Consider the following 17,591-nt stretch of genomic DNA (forward strand, 5'->3'; position numbering starts at 1 on the left):
CCTATTATTTCTCAGTCCTCCATCCTTCTCACGCCTTGCTGGAAAGATTGGGAAAGTGGGGATACAAATGCAGGTAGTCCTAAGTAAATTTAATTATGTATTGAATTTAATTATTATGATACATGTCATTTTATTTACAAAATAACAATACTATTTCGTATATATACATGTTATATTGTGTTATATTACTAGACTTGTGCTAGTTTAAGGTGGCACTAATAAAAAACGTCTAGACTGTTCCAGTCGATCATTTTACAAAGGTTGTATTTTTTGAAGACTCCGTCCTCTGGAAACAATCTCTGTACAGTCGGAGACACTACACCCTATAACGGATTCGTGACTACTAGTTGGGTAGTGAAATGTCTGCAAGAAAACAATCAAGCTCAGAGAGCACCGAGGACCCCTCATTTCAACTCTGAGATATAAATATTCTCCTTTATTGATGGGGCAGAGGGAAAGAAAGGAATATAAGAATGCCCCCACCCCACACCGTTTTTTATTTCTTTGACTGAAAACCAGAGCCTTCCTGCTTACAAAGTATCTTTTCTCGAGATTCTGTAAGAAAATGGTTCGTCTCTGTTCTGATGCTCTTCAGATGAAATTAGATTACGGCAGTGTTTCTCAACCTTGCCAATTTTAAGGCATGTGGACTTCAACTCCCAGAATTCCACAGCCAGCAATGCTGGCTGTGGAATTCTGGGAGTTGAAGTCCACATGCCTTAAAATTGTCAAGGTTGAGAAACACTGGATTACGGGTAGTTGGGCTTGTCAGAGATTATGGTATTTGCAGTCCAACACAACTGAAGCTCGCCGGAATAAACAATTCCTTGGCCACCCTCCACCCACCCACCCAGATCACTTCCTCTTCAAATTGTACAGTATTGACACTTTAAAATCGGTGGTTTCTGCACCCCCATCCGCCGCGCTTTGCATTGAGCTGAGCCACGGAGTGGGGGAGGAAGGTGGGGAGTGGGGGAAAGAGGAGCGGTTTCGTTCATATATTTACGCGGAGCCCCGTGAAAATTAACACGATTTCATTTTTGTGCAACCCAGCCTGGCTTTGCTTTCGGTTATCGTGGCAGAGAAGAGGCACCAAGCGGAGGCCGGTGGAGGATTCGTTCAAATGGCGGCTCAGTCCTGGTGGACGTCCGTTCAAAGGCAGAAGCCTCACCTGATGTCTGCTACGTAGTTTATCCGTTTCCTCTTTAATTTAAGAGGACCGAGGCAGAAAAAAACCAGTTACCAGGAGTGGGGTTCGAACCCACGCGGACATGCGTCCATTGGATCTTAAGTCCAACGCCTTAACCACTCGGCCATCCTGGTACGGTTGTAAGACCCACCAGCAGGCACTCTTACATAGAGCGAACTGCTGGGTCACCGGCTCGTCTTTTTTCCCCTGCTCCTTTCCAAGGTACGGTGGCCCCCTCTTGAGTCCAACCTATGGGCGAGGGGGGGGGAGATTTAACCGCGCTCGGCGGCTTCTGCCTTTTCTTCTCCCTCCGCCCGCTTTAAGCGTTCTTTATTCGGCGCGCGGGAGGGCGCAGAAAGAGAGGAAGAACAACCTGGACTTCAAGGGAATCAAAAGGCACGCGAGCGGTCGGAAGTACCCTCCTCAAGCAAGGATGAAATAGAAAGGGTGAACCTTTAGCAGATTTCGCGAAAGCGGCTTTTAAAACGACAACCTCTCTTCGTTGCCAGCAAGTCGCACAACAGTGTTCTGCCACTGAAGGAAGGTTGGGCTGATTACATGGCCAGTGACGTAGTTAAATGTTTGGGTTCACACATTGTTGTAAAGCCCAGGTTTGTTTTAGAAGACTGTGCCACCCTTGGCTGGCTTGGGCGCAGCAAGCTAACTAAAGTTGGTTTAGTGGTGGTTTGAATGAACCGAGCCTGGCTGAGTTCAGACCAGTTAAGGTGAGACTAAACACATCCCAAGATGGCATAAGAGAATCTGTGAAGCTTTGCTGACTTCTGGAAAAAGTCTTTTCCTGAACCTAATCTATTCCACCTTGCTTTCATGATTCTCATCTAAGGATGTGTTTATTCTTCCTCTCCCATCTTTTTGATAATAGGTATATTAGATGCTGTACTGAACAGGTAGTCCTCAACTTATAACCATTTGTTAGTGACCATTCAAAATTCACTGAAAAAAGTGACTTATGACTAGTTTTCACACAACTGTAGCAGCATCTCCAGTGTCCCATGATCAAAATTCCGGTACTTGGCAACTGCATGTATTTAATGATAGTTGCACTGTCCTGGGACCACGTAAACACCATTTCTAACTTTCTCAACTGGCTTCTGACAAGCCAAGTTAATGGGGGAAGCTAGATTCACTTAATGACCATTTGATTCACTTAGCTATAGTGATTCATTTAGCAATCCTGGCAAAAAAGGTTGTAAAATGGGGCTTAACTCACTTAACAACACTTAGCAAAAAGTTTGTAAAATGGGGCTTAACTCACTTAACAACACTTAGCAACAACGGAAAATTTGGGCTCTATTGTGGTTGTAAGTTGAGGATTATCTGTAGTTCCCTTGCTTGTACTTTTAATACTAATTTTTCTGGTGAAATATGCTACTTTGAACATTTAATACTGAAATAGAATATTAAATATAGATCTAAATAAATATGTTGCCTCTATGAGGAGAGGAGAGGAGATGTGGGCTATGGGATAGTTGATCAAAACCTCTTGGCTTCCTTCCTCATCAGGTCCCTTTTGATATCGGCCATACAGCTGTTTTTGAAAGTGACAGAGCTTTCAGAATTTTTTTCTAATATAATGGAGCATGAATCTAGTTCCTTGGGGAAAGAACCCTAATGCTAATCTATATAAATAAAAATGTAAAAGTTCATTTGTTCAAAATCTTAAATCTCCGAAAGTTCTTCACCGATTGCTTTGAAATTTTGACACAACGTTGCGTTCGAATATGCGCGTGTTTTTATATACCTACTATTATATAGATGTCACACCTGTGACAGGTAAAAACATGCTTTTTTTGAAAAACAGTGCCATCTGTTGGCTGAGTGAACGAGAGCCACAGCAACGCATGGCCGGGTGCAGCTAGTCTACTGAATAAAATAGCTCTTTGCATTCCTTCTTCTTCAGTCTGTGTGTTTCTGCTTCAGGATTAAGATAGTCCCAAACTTTTTATGCAAAAGCTTATTGGCTTGTTTACAGAATAACTTATGTAAAAAAAATGAAATGTAGCTAGTTTACGGAATAACATATGTCAAAATAAATGAATAAATAAAGGCCTGTCCCCATTCCAGTTTCACAGTGTGAATGAAAAAGGAAGCAAGTAACACGAGAAAAAAAAGAATTCAAACTCAGTAATGAATTGTGTAGAAGTAAACTGAATTGTTCCTGTTGAGGCATTGCCCAAATGTATTTTGCAAATATTGGTTAAGTTCTCCCATATTTGTTCTATATTTATATTTACTGATATATTATCAGAAGCTCAAAATTTCAAGTCTAACTTCTATTTTTACAATTCTTGCTCTAAGTTTCTGATGTAAATATTGTTTTAAAAAAGACTATTTGGGAAGTTTTGTGTATGAATTAGATATTTTACAGTGTGTACAAAAATTAATCACTCCGGATGTTTCCTGAACCGAGATCTCCTAAACCTATTAGTTAAAAAGTGTTATTTAACTGTTCTCTCTTTTCTTTCTTAAGAAATAGAGGTAGTCGTCAATGACCACAACTGAGCCCAGAATTTATGCTGCTAAATGAGGAATTTGCTAAGTGAGTTTTGCCCCATTTTATGACCTTTCTTGCCACATTTGTTAAGTAAATCACTGCTTTTGTTAATTTAGTAACATGGTTGTTAAGTGAATTTGACTTCTACATTGACTTTGCTTGTCAGAAGGTCGCAAAAGGGGATCACATGACCCCAGGACACTGAAACCGTCATAAATATGAGTCAGTTACAAGGGATGCTGCAATGGTTGTATTAAAAACGATCATAAGTCACTTTTTTCAGTGCAGTTATAACATCAAATGGACACTAAATGAACTGTTGTAAGTCAAGGGCTGCCTGTATTATACAGCGAGAAGAGAAATAGAAAAACAGTAAGAGACTCTTAACAACCACCTTCTCCAGGATGCTTTGTCCTCAATCTGGCCCTTTATATCTTCCAACAGTGCACCATTGGAAGCATAATTATAGTTATTGCTATAATTGAGTCCATCCTCTGCATTGTTATTCATCCTCTTCCTTAACCTTCCACCTTTCCTAGCATTATTGACTTCTCAAGGGAGCTTGCTCTTTGCCTGCCCAAAATATAATTTGAATCTATTCATTTATGCCTCAGATGAGAACTCTAGATCAATTTATTCTATGCTCTATTGTTTTCTTGGGTTAAACAAGGAATTCTGAAGAATCTCCTCCAACACTAAAATTCAGAAGCACTAATATTCTTTTTATCCTGCGTCTTCAATGTTTTCTTTGTTTCATACCTAGGTCTCTGCCATTCTGATCTTAGAGACCTGTTGGGCCACCTAAGTATCTTTTCCAAGGATTGTTTGTGAAGTCTGATTAATATTATTCAGTCATAGACTGAATTATGTCTAAGCAGTGTCTTTGCTAAAGCCTTATGAAAACAATGCTGTTCCTTCTTTCTTTTTCATGTAATGAGTAATATCCAATTTCAGTCCAATTCAGGTTATTGATGCCTAGTATCTCAATATACGATCCATGTTCCTATTTCTTATGTCCCATGTTCGCCCGGCAATTCTTTCTTTGCAACTTTAGTTTTCTTTCCCTGCATGGCAACATTAGCAACCAAAGGCCTGGAAGGTTTTAATAGAGCTGCATCATAGATACTATTAGTACTCCAAAAGATCCTCAGCTCTTTTAGTAGCATGTAGAGCACGGGTGTCAAACTCACGATGTCATGTGACGTGTCGCAACGTATCGTGACTTTTTTCCCCATTGCCGGCAATGGGGTGGGTGCAGTTTTGGTGTGACACATCTGGCCCGCGGGCTGGCAGTTTGACACCCCTGATGTAGTAGAGTGTCATTTGACCTGACAGGCTTATCACCTAGTGTTTTGTATGTATTTTAAATAGATTGTCAGCCGCCCTGAGTCCTACGGGAGAAGGGCGGGATATAAATCCAAAAAATAAATAAATAAATAAATAGTGTTACATAATCAGTATTTATTTATTTGTTTGTTTGTTTGTTTACATTTATTAGCCATTCAACTCCAATTTTATAGTGTCTGCGGAGTTTTTCTTGATAAAATACAGAAGGAGTATACCATCGTCGTCTTCTCCACAATACGAAATGATTGCTTTGCTGCTGTCACTAATGTGATCATCTGCTTCCAATATTCTCCTATATTGCTGCTGCAGTACAGGTGGCTGTTTGCTTTAGCTGGGCATCTGGGATGACTTTTCATGCTTTAAGTGATGCTGCTAGGAGTATCTACTTGGCATTGGCTGTCCCTTCCAGGAACACCCTCCCAATAGGACGAGGGGGTAGAATATAAGAACATCATGATTTATGGAGCTATGTGAATAGAAAGATCATAGCATGCACATTTCCATTAACCAGGAAAGGGATGTAGTGAGTAATGCAAACATGCTAATTATCTATGAATATTGCCTCTAGTTTCATAGATATGGTTTTAGTTTTGTTAAGGATTATCTTGTTTGTTATTAATTACTTTGAACTAACATAGACATCAGACATTTGGTTCCTTACAGTAACCAACCGGATGCCTTAAGTGAAAGAACTACAAATAAGTGAGATGCAAATGTATCTAAAAACAAGCAGAGCATAATCTGATGGGAATTCTGATACAAACACAAATAAAATATACGGAGGTGAGTAAAATTGTAACCTTCCAGTTTATAAGTAAGAAGCCACAACTAATTCCAACTGTGCTTCTGTATCCAATGTGGACCTTGCTATTCTAATTCTCACTGCAGGCTGTTCTTCCCTCTCCCTTCCCCCAATTATGTAATATAACTTGTGACTTGGCAGTTAGGAAATGGCTCTAAAAACCTCAAAGAGCTTTATATATCAACAGATGGTTTTATGCTACTTTGTGTGGTAATGTGGCACTTCAACATTAAATTTACCTCAGTTTTAACACTTTTTAGTTGAAGTGACAGAGTCCAAGTCAATCACGATAGATAGAGCATGAATGCTTATGTGCATTTTTTAAAAAAATGACAAAAGCAAGTGAGAAGAGTTTAATTACAAAGATCTATAGACACAATCCTGAAAGGCCACTTCCTGAAGTTCAGCTTGCAATGCAAAAAGCAGGCAGGAAGAAATATTCCCATAGGGAATTTTCTACGCAAAGAGAGAGATTAAGCTCTCTACCATCAAACTCCTTCCCCCTCCAATTTCCTGTGGCTGCTTATTGAAATTAAAAAATGCATACACGTTGCATTTTTGCAATTAATCACATTTTAAAAATGAGAATGTTAACAATTCATTTGATTGTGCAGCAATAGGCTCTGTTAATTAACAGTTTAGAAATCTTAATGATTTCACATTTCTACTGACCTAGAGTTTTTCAAACTTGACAAATTTAAAATGTGTGGACTTCAAGGTCCAGCATTCCCCTGCCAGCTTGCCTGCTGGGGGATGCTGGGAGTTGAAGTCCATACATCATAAAGTTGCCAAGATTGAGAAACACTGCATTAGACAGTGGGGCTGATTAAATGGGGGTCATCATTCATTATCTCCCATCTTAACCTCCCTCACAGATTGTTATCAGGTAGGAAGTGGGAGAGAATCATGTGTACTATGAGTTCTTAAAGGAGAGATAGATTAGGCAAACTTTTTTTAAAAAAATCTGTTAAGAACAACATAGCTGCATGAGCAATATGCTGGGAATTACATCACATGCTTTCTGCAGAAATCAGAAAATCAGAGCCAAAGATGATGGAGGCCACTTATTTACTTTTTTCCTAACCTCTTCATTTGGTCTCTGATCCCTTTTTTCCTCTCCTTTTTCCTTCTACATTCAACAGGTTATCAGATAACTTTTCTAAAGGTCAAACATAATCAGTTGACAGAACTTTGGAAATGATGTTGGTCCACATGAAATTAAATCAGTTAAATCAATCAATCAATTCTGTTTATTGCTGTTGTAGACCATGTAGATGATAAACAAAATAAAGTTTAAGACAAAATTAAAATACATTTGCAAAACCAGCTAACTAACATCTATGTGATCCAGGATGTTGACTATATTAAAGTATAATGTAAACACTAAAATTATGAAATGAAATCAAAGGCTGAATGTGGCTATAGGACCCCATGTTTTTCAACCCTAAGCTACAAGAACAATGGCATACAAATGTAACATATAATAAAGTACAATATATGAATCCATTAGTCATGATTTTATTCCAACTGAGAATTATTTCAATAAGAATGTGACAAAAAAGAAGAAACAGACTTGGGCAATCGCACAAGTCATTTCAAATTATTTCCCAATTGCTAAAAGTTTCTTAAAGTGCATGTCCTTTTTGTTGTGACACTCTGTGGTCTGCATTTTATAGGTTGACTTTGTGAAGGTTAATAGAGCTATGGTAATTTTCTGTTACAGTAATCCATTTGGGAATGACACAGATTGATATGTTTGACAGATAAATTAGATCTAGTGCTTCCTTAGGGAAATGACACAACTGTGTGTGGCCTTCAGGTTCTGTGGATAGCGTCCAGGAAAAACAAATTAGTGTTTATTATGTCATTTTTTACTAAGGTGATACAAAACCATTGCATTTCAGAGAAAGTTACCAAGCAGATTTGTGCAAAATCAGCTAAGAATGCTAAGAATAGAGACACAACTTTTTATATAAGGAAATAAATGACAGCATAGACAAGAACAGTAGAATTGGGGGGTGGAATCAAAAAGTCAAGATGGCAGTGTGATCAAAGCAACACTTCTTTGTATATTTGTGTAACATCCACGTGTCTACAAAATAAGCAGGGGTTTTGATTGTGCCGCTATGACCACTACTAACTTTTTACAGTGCCATTGGATGAAAAACACACTGACCTATGTACAAATGCTGATTGGATTGATGCATAATACTAAACACCATATACTTATTTCTAATTATTACTTCTTTCTCTAATAAAACATTATTATAATGATTTTTGACTTACCACAGTGTGAATCCTTCTTTGAAAATGACAGTGGTTGTGTTTGGATAACATGTAAGCCTCTAGCTTCACATATTGTTCCTGCAAACCAATTGTGGTAACTGCCAGACAAATGATGTATGGGCTCTAAGCATGATTAAAGAGCTGTAGACTGTTGTGGAGATGAAACTGGTTCCATCGCTTCTGAGCTTCCAAAAGCCCCAAGACTTGGTTATGCAAGCCAACCTAAGGAATCCAGAGGACTGGAGAGCTAGTGAGATGGCTTCATTATTATTATTGCTGTTGTTTTTAACGTCCCTTTGCCCACTATTTCTGGTCTTAGCTTTCTTTTTATATTTTGATGATGATGATGATGATGATGATGATGATGATGATGATGATGATGATTATAGTTTTAGGTATTTATTGTTTTAGCTTTGTTATTTGCTGGCCAGAATCACGTGTTTTGTGAGATGAATGGCTATAGAAATTGGATGGATAAATAGTCACCTTGTAGGGGGAGATGGGCAGCATAAAATAAATAAATAAATAAATAAATAAATAAATAGCCCTGCCACAATCTACAGAGCCTAAGCATTCTATGCAAGCACATGATGCCCAGATTCATTCATTCTATTTATGGCATATTCACATCTGATACAATTGCACGTCTCCATATATCTTTAGCGAAGTATGCAAACTGAATCCTGTTTTTTATTTACACCTCTCTTCCCTTGATTAGAGGAAAGTACTTGTTCGATCAGAGGGGCAAGGCGGAAGTGCAACTCTCTTGTCATTCACTTAGTTGAAGCAATTTACTTTGCTTTTACTTTTATGTAGTTCTAATATGTGAAATGGGCTGAGACGTGATTTTGTGCTTGCAAGCCAAAATGAAGCAATAATATACATATGTTTTATTACTGCACGCACTGAATTTCAGACACAGTGCAGAACACACATTCAGACAAAGACCTGGTTCATGTACCAAACTGGCTCACAATATGGTTTGTTTGTAACTTAATCTCTTACTCAAACTCAGCCACTTGTGCTTTATTCTGAGTAAAACATCTTAGTCATTGCATAAATTCATTTAGATTCTCAGTGTGAATACATACATTACACTGATTAATGGCTTAATCATGGTCTACTGAAGGAATCACAAATGGTTTGGTTGACACAATGCGCAAAGTCAAAACCAAACAAACAGTTTAAAAAATTATGTTAATAAAGATCCTGTGCTCTACAATGTGGACAGCTAATAGACCTCTGGAGGATTTACATAGATCAGGAAGAACTTCTGACTCATTACTTAATCAGCAGTTATGTAGCCCCCCATAATCTTTCCATTTAAATTGTGTATTATTGCTGAAGTGAATAAAAGGTGAAAGCAGACAGAAGTAATTATGCATGTGCGAAAGGAGAAATGTGCATTTCCTTCATGTCATTATTTGTTGGTTACTGGATGTTACGGTTCCAGTTAAAAAAGCAAATCAGATCCACAGATGCCTACCCCCGTATTCTTCTAGAGCAGAGGTCCCCAACCTTTTGGGCACCAGGGACCAGTTGCGTGGAGAAAGGTTTTTCCATGGACCAGAGAGTGTGTGGTTTTGTGTGCTGCCTGCATCCCACAGATGGGGCTTTGCTTGTTTGTGCAGATCGGTTGCTGGCATGACACAGACCAGGGGTTGGGGACCCCTGTTCTAGAGGATTCATAGAATATTGATAACCTAAAGATTTGTAGTTTAGGATGACAGTAATGATCATAATGACAACAAGAAATGTTTTGCTCTGAATCTGATGTTCTCATATGTAAGAAAGAGGAAGACTCTTATTTGTAATGTTTTGTTCATCTATTTAACAAAAAAGCATAAATTTCAGTAGCAGAACTCTTCGAAAAATTCATTGTTTAAAAATGGTGATTATTCACTTAGAAAAGAAGATGCAAATATATAAATGAAAAAAGTATCAATTTTTGGAAAAATATTTTAATTAGTGATTTAATTATAATAAACTTACAAAATACTGCAACCAAGTTTACATCACTTATTTACATTTGTCTGAAGAAACATTGTACACCGAAAGCCTGAATTTCACACCCAAGTCTCAGAGTTATGAACGGAATCCTATTATTCTTTTTGAAGGTGGCCTTTTTACAATTAAATGAAGGAGGTTCTTGGTTTTAGCTTTTTCTGTTCTGAGCATCCTCAAAAACAGACAGATATACTAGCGTGACTAAAACAAATCTTAAGCATGGAAGATCTATTGCTTTGGATATTTTTTCTTGGCTTAATAGGTTAATGTAGTTTTTCTAATCTCCCCTAGAGACCCTAGCCAATATACAGATGAAAGCATCCCTTTTGCTCCTTCAGACACAGTCTGCTAAAATTCAAACAAAGGCTAAAGAATGAGTCATATTCCATCTGCTATAGAGATCTGCTGAGGCCACAAAAGGGATGCTAACAGGTTGCAGGCAATCCTAGGCTGCACATTATGCACTCTTGCACAAGATATAGCCAAACAAGTTCACAATATCTGATTTCTGATCCCCTCTACTTGTCATTCCTGTAAGATTTCCAGGCTGCTATTAGCTTCAGAGATAATAGCTCCAATCTAACTTTGACATATTGTATAAATGAGACCTTCTCATTTTCATATTTTGGGGTTGTTGGCCTATTACTTGGATTCTATTATCAACAATTTTTTCCCTGACAATCTGTGGGGCAGAAAGCAAGGACTATCTTCATACAATAATCAGAATAAATATTTTTCTCATTTAATTTTATAACAATGCATTTTAGAAATGTATACTATTTTATCAAAACTCTAAAATCAGCTATGACTACTGGATGTCTAAACTGCATTATCCATGTGATACAGTTTATATATAATTTATAATTAGGGTTCATAATTTCTTCCATATTTATTTTCTCCAAGAAAAAAAAACCTGGCAATTGCAATTGCTCCCTTAAAAATCCATAGGATGTATTTATTTGGGAATAATTTATTACCCACCTCATCAACATTTTCCAAGGTTTTACATACGTTCTGGTATGTCTTTCATTTTGGTAGCAATATGGGGGTCATTAGTCTGGTTTCTTATTACATGAGTTGAAATATACTGTATGAATGGCCAGGAATCTGTGGCTCTTTGGATGTTTCCATACTCCATGTCTATCCACCAGCTTAGCTAATTATCAGATATGATGTAGTCCAGGGGTGTCAAACTGCCGGCCCGTGGGCCGGTTTCATCATACTGAAGCCGCGTCCACCCCATTGCCGGCAATGGCAAAACCGGTCCGATATGTTGCGCGATGTCACGTGACGTCGCGAATTTGACACCCTGATGTAGTCCAATAACATCTACAGAGTCACAGGTTCCCAACTTCGGTATGTATCATACTGCTAGTATCCTTTGGTTCTCATACACATATCAAATGAGAAGCATACACCTATCTAATTAATAATAAATATGATAACCATAAAGAGATGAGCACAAATTATAAGCGTTCCCATAACACTGATCAAGTGGCTTCAAGAGGGCAGCTAGCCTTTAAGGCATGATAAACAGCAGCAAAGGATTGTTCGGCAAGGATGTTTTCTCCGGTATTCAAGTGCTTTTCTCACTTCCTCTTTAGCTTCCCCAACATATTCTTGGACATTCTGCATGTTGAACACAATGACATCAAAGGTGTCAGCCTGCTCTTCCACCAGCAATGCCACCTGTAGGAAAAGTTCATGGACCTCTCTGATTCGCGATTCAAGCTTCATCAGCTCTTTGTGCCGGGTTTCTATCTCATTCAAGGCAGAGCGAGCTCCTTTGGTGTCGGACAGCAGGTTCTCAGAGAATACATCCCATCGGCCTTGCTCAATTATGTCCTCTATCTGGTTCCCAGACACATCTTTGCCCATGATTTCCAGCTGCCGCTGAATCCTAATTTTGCAATTGTCTCGCTCTTTCATTTCAGTTTCATTGTAATTAAACATGGCTTCCTGAAAAGCGTGCATGAGGTCGACATAGTGGTCCTTGCACACACGGGTTACAATTGCATTTTCACCATATTTTGTTTCCGCATCTTCACTCAGATCTCTCAGAACCTGAAGTTTTCTGTGGATCTCTTCTCCACGGGCCTTAATGTCCTTTGCTATGGTGTTTGTATCTCGCTTTATGCTGCTGAAACGACGCATTGATGTCAGGAAGCGACTGTTTTGTTTGCGCAAGCGTTTCACATCTTCCTTCAGGCGGTGATTGCTTGTTCGAATCTCTTGTATGTTTTTGTAAAGATTTGCTATGGCATGATCAGTTTCAAACAGAAGTGTTTCATGAGGTCTTTGGAAGTCATCCTCATCATCTCCAATACGTTGGCTGTACAGCCTAGATAATTCATAAAACTCCAAGAGTCTGTCTCTCATTTTTGTCCTAGGAAGAAAAAGCAAATAAGTCAGATAGCAGTGATGAAGACAGATTTCTTTTAATTACCATATGAAATGAAGTTTGATATATATTTCCATATTAATCAGAAAGATACTATCTATCAGAAAGACACTGTCTGATTAATTACTGAATTTCATGAATCCCTTTGTCCTACTGATAAATTAGAATATTTATAGATCTCTGTTGTAGAAGTAAGAAATATTTAAATCAATCTTTCCCATTCTAAGGCCCTCCAAGTATGAATTATACTCTAGATATTCTTATTGAGCAACTATTCACTGATATATGTAGAGGATACTAGGCTGAGAAGTAATGTAAATCACAGAAATGTATACTGCTCTTCAAATAGAAAACAAAACTGATGTGTATCAAAACCAAGAGGTTTTCTGTACATTAATTCTGCATAAAAGCAGAAATTCCCACATGACTGCAGTTTAAAGCAAAAACCTGGGGAAAATCTTATTGATATTGGAGTTATTTTAAGAAGATTCTCCAGGAGGTATTTTTGTTATTTGTGCACTTTCACCTCTAACTACTTCAAAAGAGCTGGTCTCATAAACTTGTCTACTTATTGTTTTATGTCCAGTTTTGAAAAGTCAGTTAAATATTTAAGATATTACTGGTTACTTATCATCCAAGGTCTTCCACTACATCATTTATCCATTTAACTTTTATTCATCTGAAGATTTCAGGATGATTACAGTTCTGAAAAATAGGCTGGGGTGAGTGAATAGGGAATGGATCAGTTTAAAAGCCGGACTGGGCTTCAGGTTTGGTCTTACCTTAGCACTACATTCAGTCCACTACAGTAGACTGCTTCTTTTGGACACCAAGTGGCAGCTGGAAAATAAATACTTCCATCTGGTCAGAGTTTGAGTTTATAAGGATAATAACTACAGCTCAAATCTCTTAGACATGAACCCATAACCCAGAATTAATTAAGAGGCCACTTCATTAACATAAAATATGCTAATGATTTACTGAAGAGATCCCCAAACTTTTCAGCTCATTGACCCCTTCATGAAATTTCAAATTGTTCATTGACCCCCCCATACTACTTTAAGTAATAGTACTATCAGTAATAATGACTTTGAATAGTCACATTGACCATTGGAAGTCAATATTGATCACTTTGGGGACCCCTACTTTACTGGGATAGTTATGCTGGTCAATCAAACATCATAAGAGCCGTGGTGGCACAGTGGTTAGATTGTAGTATTGCCGGCTGACTCTGTTCACTGCCAGGAGTTTGATCCTGACCGGCTCAAGGTTGACTCAGCCTTCTATCCTTCTAAGGTTGGTAAAATGAGGACCCAAAATGTTGGGGCAATATGCTGACTCTGTAAATCACTCAGCTTTTATTTAGTAACATTATATACTAATTTTTATTTATTTTTTTAAACATTAAAGTGCTTGAAAACTAGAAAGCAGATGCAGCACCATAAATTAATCGTGTCTACAGACACATTAAACATTGTGATAGTTAATAAATTCACAATTTTACAATAACACTTTATTAATTAGACTATTTCAAATTTACTTTATTCAGTAAAATGACTATTTTTAAAAAATATGTATCCAACATCTGGCTTCTCAGTAAACATCCTTTTTTAGCCCACCAAATATCCACTCCTGATGTTTCATAAGAAAATGCATTTAAAGTAAAACCTTGTAATAAACAACAGCAGAGTTGTACTAGATTCATGTACATAGAGTACAAGAGGATCTAGGTATCCACAAATAAACACTAAGTTTACACCAAGTTGAGAGTGATGCTTCCATCTTTCCAGTCAAACTGCATTCCTTACTCTTACCACATTTTTCATGCTACCTCTACATTTGACATGTTACTCAATAAACCTCTGTCCTTCCACTCAGTATTCACAGCACAATATGTTTCTTATTTTTTTGAAACAAAAATCAAGACGTGCACTACTTTGAAAATAATCATAGTTGAGTAACAAGGAGGAAATTTGCCACTGCAAGGCATTGCAAATATACCTGCACTGGTGAGATTTCACCTCAACTATTAAATACAGTTCTGAAGACCACCATTTAAGAAGGATTCGGACAAACTGGAACTACTTCACAGAAAGGCAACCAGGATGATTCAGGAACTAGTAATTAAATCCTGTGAAAAGAGAATGAAAGTATTTGCAGTATTTGCAATCAAGATCACGTGAAGTATTAATACCACTTTACAATGCCTTGGTAAGGCCACACTTGGAATACTGCATCCAGTTTTGGTCACCACAATGTAAAAAAGATGTTGAGACTCTAGAAAGAGTACAAAGATGATTAGGGGACTGGAGGCTAAAACATACTGTATAAGGAACGGTTGCTGGAATTGGGTATGTCTAGTTTAACAAAGAGAAGGACGAGGGGGGACATGATAGCAGTGTTCCAATATCTCAGGGGCTGCCACAAAGAAGAGGGAGTCAAGCTATTTTCCAAAGCGCCTGAAGGCAGGACAAGGAGCAACGGGTGGAAGCTAAAGAAAGAGAGAAGCAACCTAGAACTAAGGAGAAACTTCCTGACAGTTAGAACAATTAACCAGTGGAACAACCTGCCTCCAGAAGTGGTGAATGTGCCAACACTGGAAGTTTTTAAGAAGAAACTGGACAGCCATTTGTCCGAAATGGTATAGGGTTTCCTGCCTGAGCAGGGGGTTGGACTAGATGACCTCCAAGGTCCCTTCCAACTTTATCATTATTATTATTATTAAAGCTGAGGAGGATATGATAGTACTTTTTAAAAACCTGAAGGTATGCCATATTGTATGAGGCCAAGCCATGTTCCCAAGCATTCCAGATCATAGGTTGGAAAAATCAAACTTAAATTATAGGAAGAAGATGCCAGCAGATTATTAGCAAAGCTTCCCTAATGTAAGAGCAACTTAAAGGTGGACCCAGAGAAACTCCTTCGGTTCTTCCATTGGATGTGTTCAAAAGGAGGTTAGATAACTATTTGCCAGGAATGCTATTTGGAATCCAGCATTAATTTCAAGATTCTCAACAAGATTCAATGGTCTAATGCAGTGATACTCAACCTTGGCAACTTTAAAATATATATGGACTGATTCTCAGGATTCCATACATTTTAAAGTTGCTAAGGTTGAGAAATGCTGGTCTAAACAACTCCCCTTCTAGCTCTATAGGTCTATCATTGTGTAGACAGTTTCTCTTTACAACTGTGAAGTAAAAGATTTTCTAGTAAGATTCACCCTCAGCCTTTGAGTCCATCCCATTTCAAAATATGAGCCAGTATGTAAATTAAATTCACTTATAGTTAAAATTAAATATATTTGCAATGCTTAATTTCCTGTCAAGTGTTTAATCATATGCCTTTTTGCTCACCATACAAATGGCAGTTTGATAAGGACTTCGAGAGGTCTGTGGGAGCTACATAGATATATGTGGTTTAGAAGAAAAACAAAAGGAAAGCTTCTAACCATGTTATATGACACAGTACAATCCATAATACATCACACATCTGACTAAATCCTAAATTCATAGGTAAACCACTGGCAACCTGACTCATTAGCTAAAGGAAATATTGCTAATCACATCTTCATGCAGGAACAACCCACAGTGCACATTTTGAAAGTCGTGAGAATTATGTTGCACTAACATTACAGCCACAAAATATTTGAAAATTTTTGGGCTCTCTGTGAATTGTTTCAATGAGATAGGCTTCAAATGCACATGATACACTTACAGTTTGCATTGGCCATCCAAAATTCAAAATCCAGGAACAATACAAAATTAGAATATTTACAATTCTTAGAATTCAGAACATATACAATGATATTTCTGTTTTTGAAAAGTGAATGCCTACCATCTGGATCTCTAGAAAGTCTAATAACGTAAGGAAAAAAATTTTTTTGTAGAAATATAGAAGAGGCACAGCTTATACAATAAATAAAAGGGAAATCAAGTAAGAAGAGAATTGATTAAAGCAGAAATGAGGGGGAAACCCTGATTTCTCTCCTTCTAATTGACCTTTCACTAATCTCATCCCATCCCTTTCCACTGGGTTTTAGCTTGTATTCTATAAGATTTGGCATTGATTTAAATTGGAATTCCCCAAAGTGGTCAATATCAGTAACTCTGGAGTTGATAAATGGCTGGAAGTGTCAAGGGGAGTCAGTAAATGTGTGGTAATTAATAGAAACAAACTGAATCTAGAAGAGCCTGGTGACTACTAAAAGACACCAGTCTCCATCCATATGTCAGTACCATTATTGATGCTCATCAGATGCATCCCACCTATTTATGATATTAACAGCTTCAGTAAAAAAAGTTATTTTAAATTTGATAACTTTCATATTTTAAATTATTACCTATGTTTATGAAGTCATTATTGTTTTTCAAAGAGTTATTAAAGTAGTATTTATTAAATTATTTTCATATACATTTTTCATAATCATCACATCCCCTATAATAAATGTTTGGGGGTTGATGAGTAATTCAGAAAGAGGTTCATGAGTTTGGGGATTCCTGATTTAAATGGTTAATAATTTAGCGTGATACACATTCTGCTTCAGAAATCTCTCCCATTGGAAATTGAATTTGCTGGTATCGTCTAGAGTTTCATTCTCAGTATGAAATGTTAAGATAATCATACATGAATTTCCTCTGCAGCTGCTTTTCTGCTCACAGCTAGGCAGTTCTGTTTTTCATCACTAAAGCCCCAAACTAACCAAACTGCTACTGTGTATGACTTTGTCTAGTGATGCTGTAACATCACAGCTCTTTGGGCGGGCTCTTATAAAACTCATTGTCACATCCTTCTAATTGTGGTACAAAGACATCGCACTAACCGCTCTCAGAGAATGTATCCTTGTGATAGTGTCTTTATCTTGTTCCCAGCGCACTGCAGAGGCAGCTTGCATTGGTCTATAGTTGTAGTTTCTCAGCAGCATTTGTTCTCCTTGACAGTCAAACAATGATACTTTGTCGACAATATGATCAATCATTTTGTGAGGGCTGGGATCGCATGCCAAATTGGTCACTTTAAGCTGCCCCCCTCCTCTCTGATGGTT

At 37.7% G+C, this 17,591-nt stretch overlaps 1 protein-coding gene and 1 non-coding gene across 2 annotated transcripts; both read right to left on the reverse strand.

The window, feature by feature from the left end:
* Positions 1–1,240: 1,240 nt before the first annotated feature.
* Positions 1,241–1,323, reverse strand: TRNAL-UAA. Its single transcript has one exon. It is a non-coding gene; the product is annotated as a tRNA-Leu (tRNA).
* A 10,117-nt stretch (positions 1,324–11,440) lies between these two features.
* On the reverse strand, positions 11,441–13,384 carry STX11 (syntaxin 11). The gene is made up of 2 exons (XM_015819365.1): positions 13,330–13,384; positions 11,441–12,532 (listed from the first exon to the last, which is right to left on the reverse strand). Exon 2 carries the CDS (start codon positions 12,523–12,525, stop codon positions 11,659–11,661), a length of 867 nt encoding a protein of 288 aa, XP_015674851.1. The 5' UTR covers positions 12,526–12,532; positions 13,330–13,384; the 3' UTR covers positions 11,441–11,658.
* Between the last annotated feature and the right edge of the window lie 4,207 nt (positions 13,385–17,591).

The sequence above is a fragment of the Protobothrops mucrosquamatus genome, unplaced genomic scaffold (genome assembly GCF_001527695.2).
Source record: "Protobothrops mucrosquamatus isolate PMUCROS unplaced genomic scaffold, P.Mucros_1.0 scaffold907, whole genome shotgun sequence".
In the NCBI taxonomy this organism is placed as follows: domain Eukaryota; kingdom Metazoa; phylum Chordata; class Lepidosauria; order Squamata; family Viperidae; genus Protobothrops; species Protobothrops mucrosquamatus.

Excerpts from the sequence above, each read along its gene's own strand:
- STX11 (XM_015819365.1), bottom strand. The coding sequence starts at position 12,525 with ATGAGAGACAGACTCTTGGAGTTTTATGAATTATCTAGGCTGTACAGC.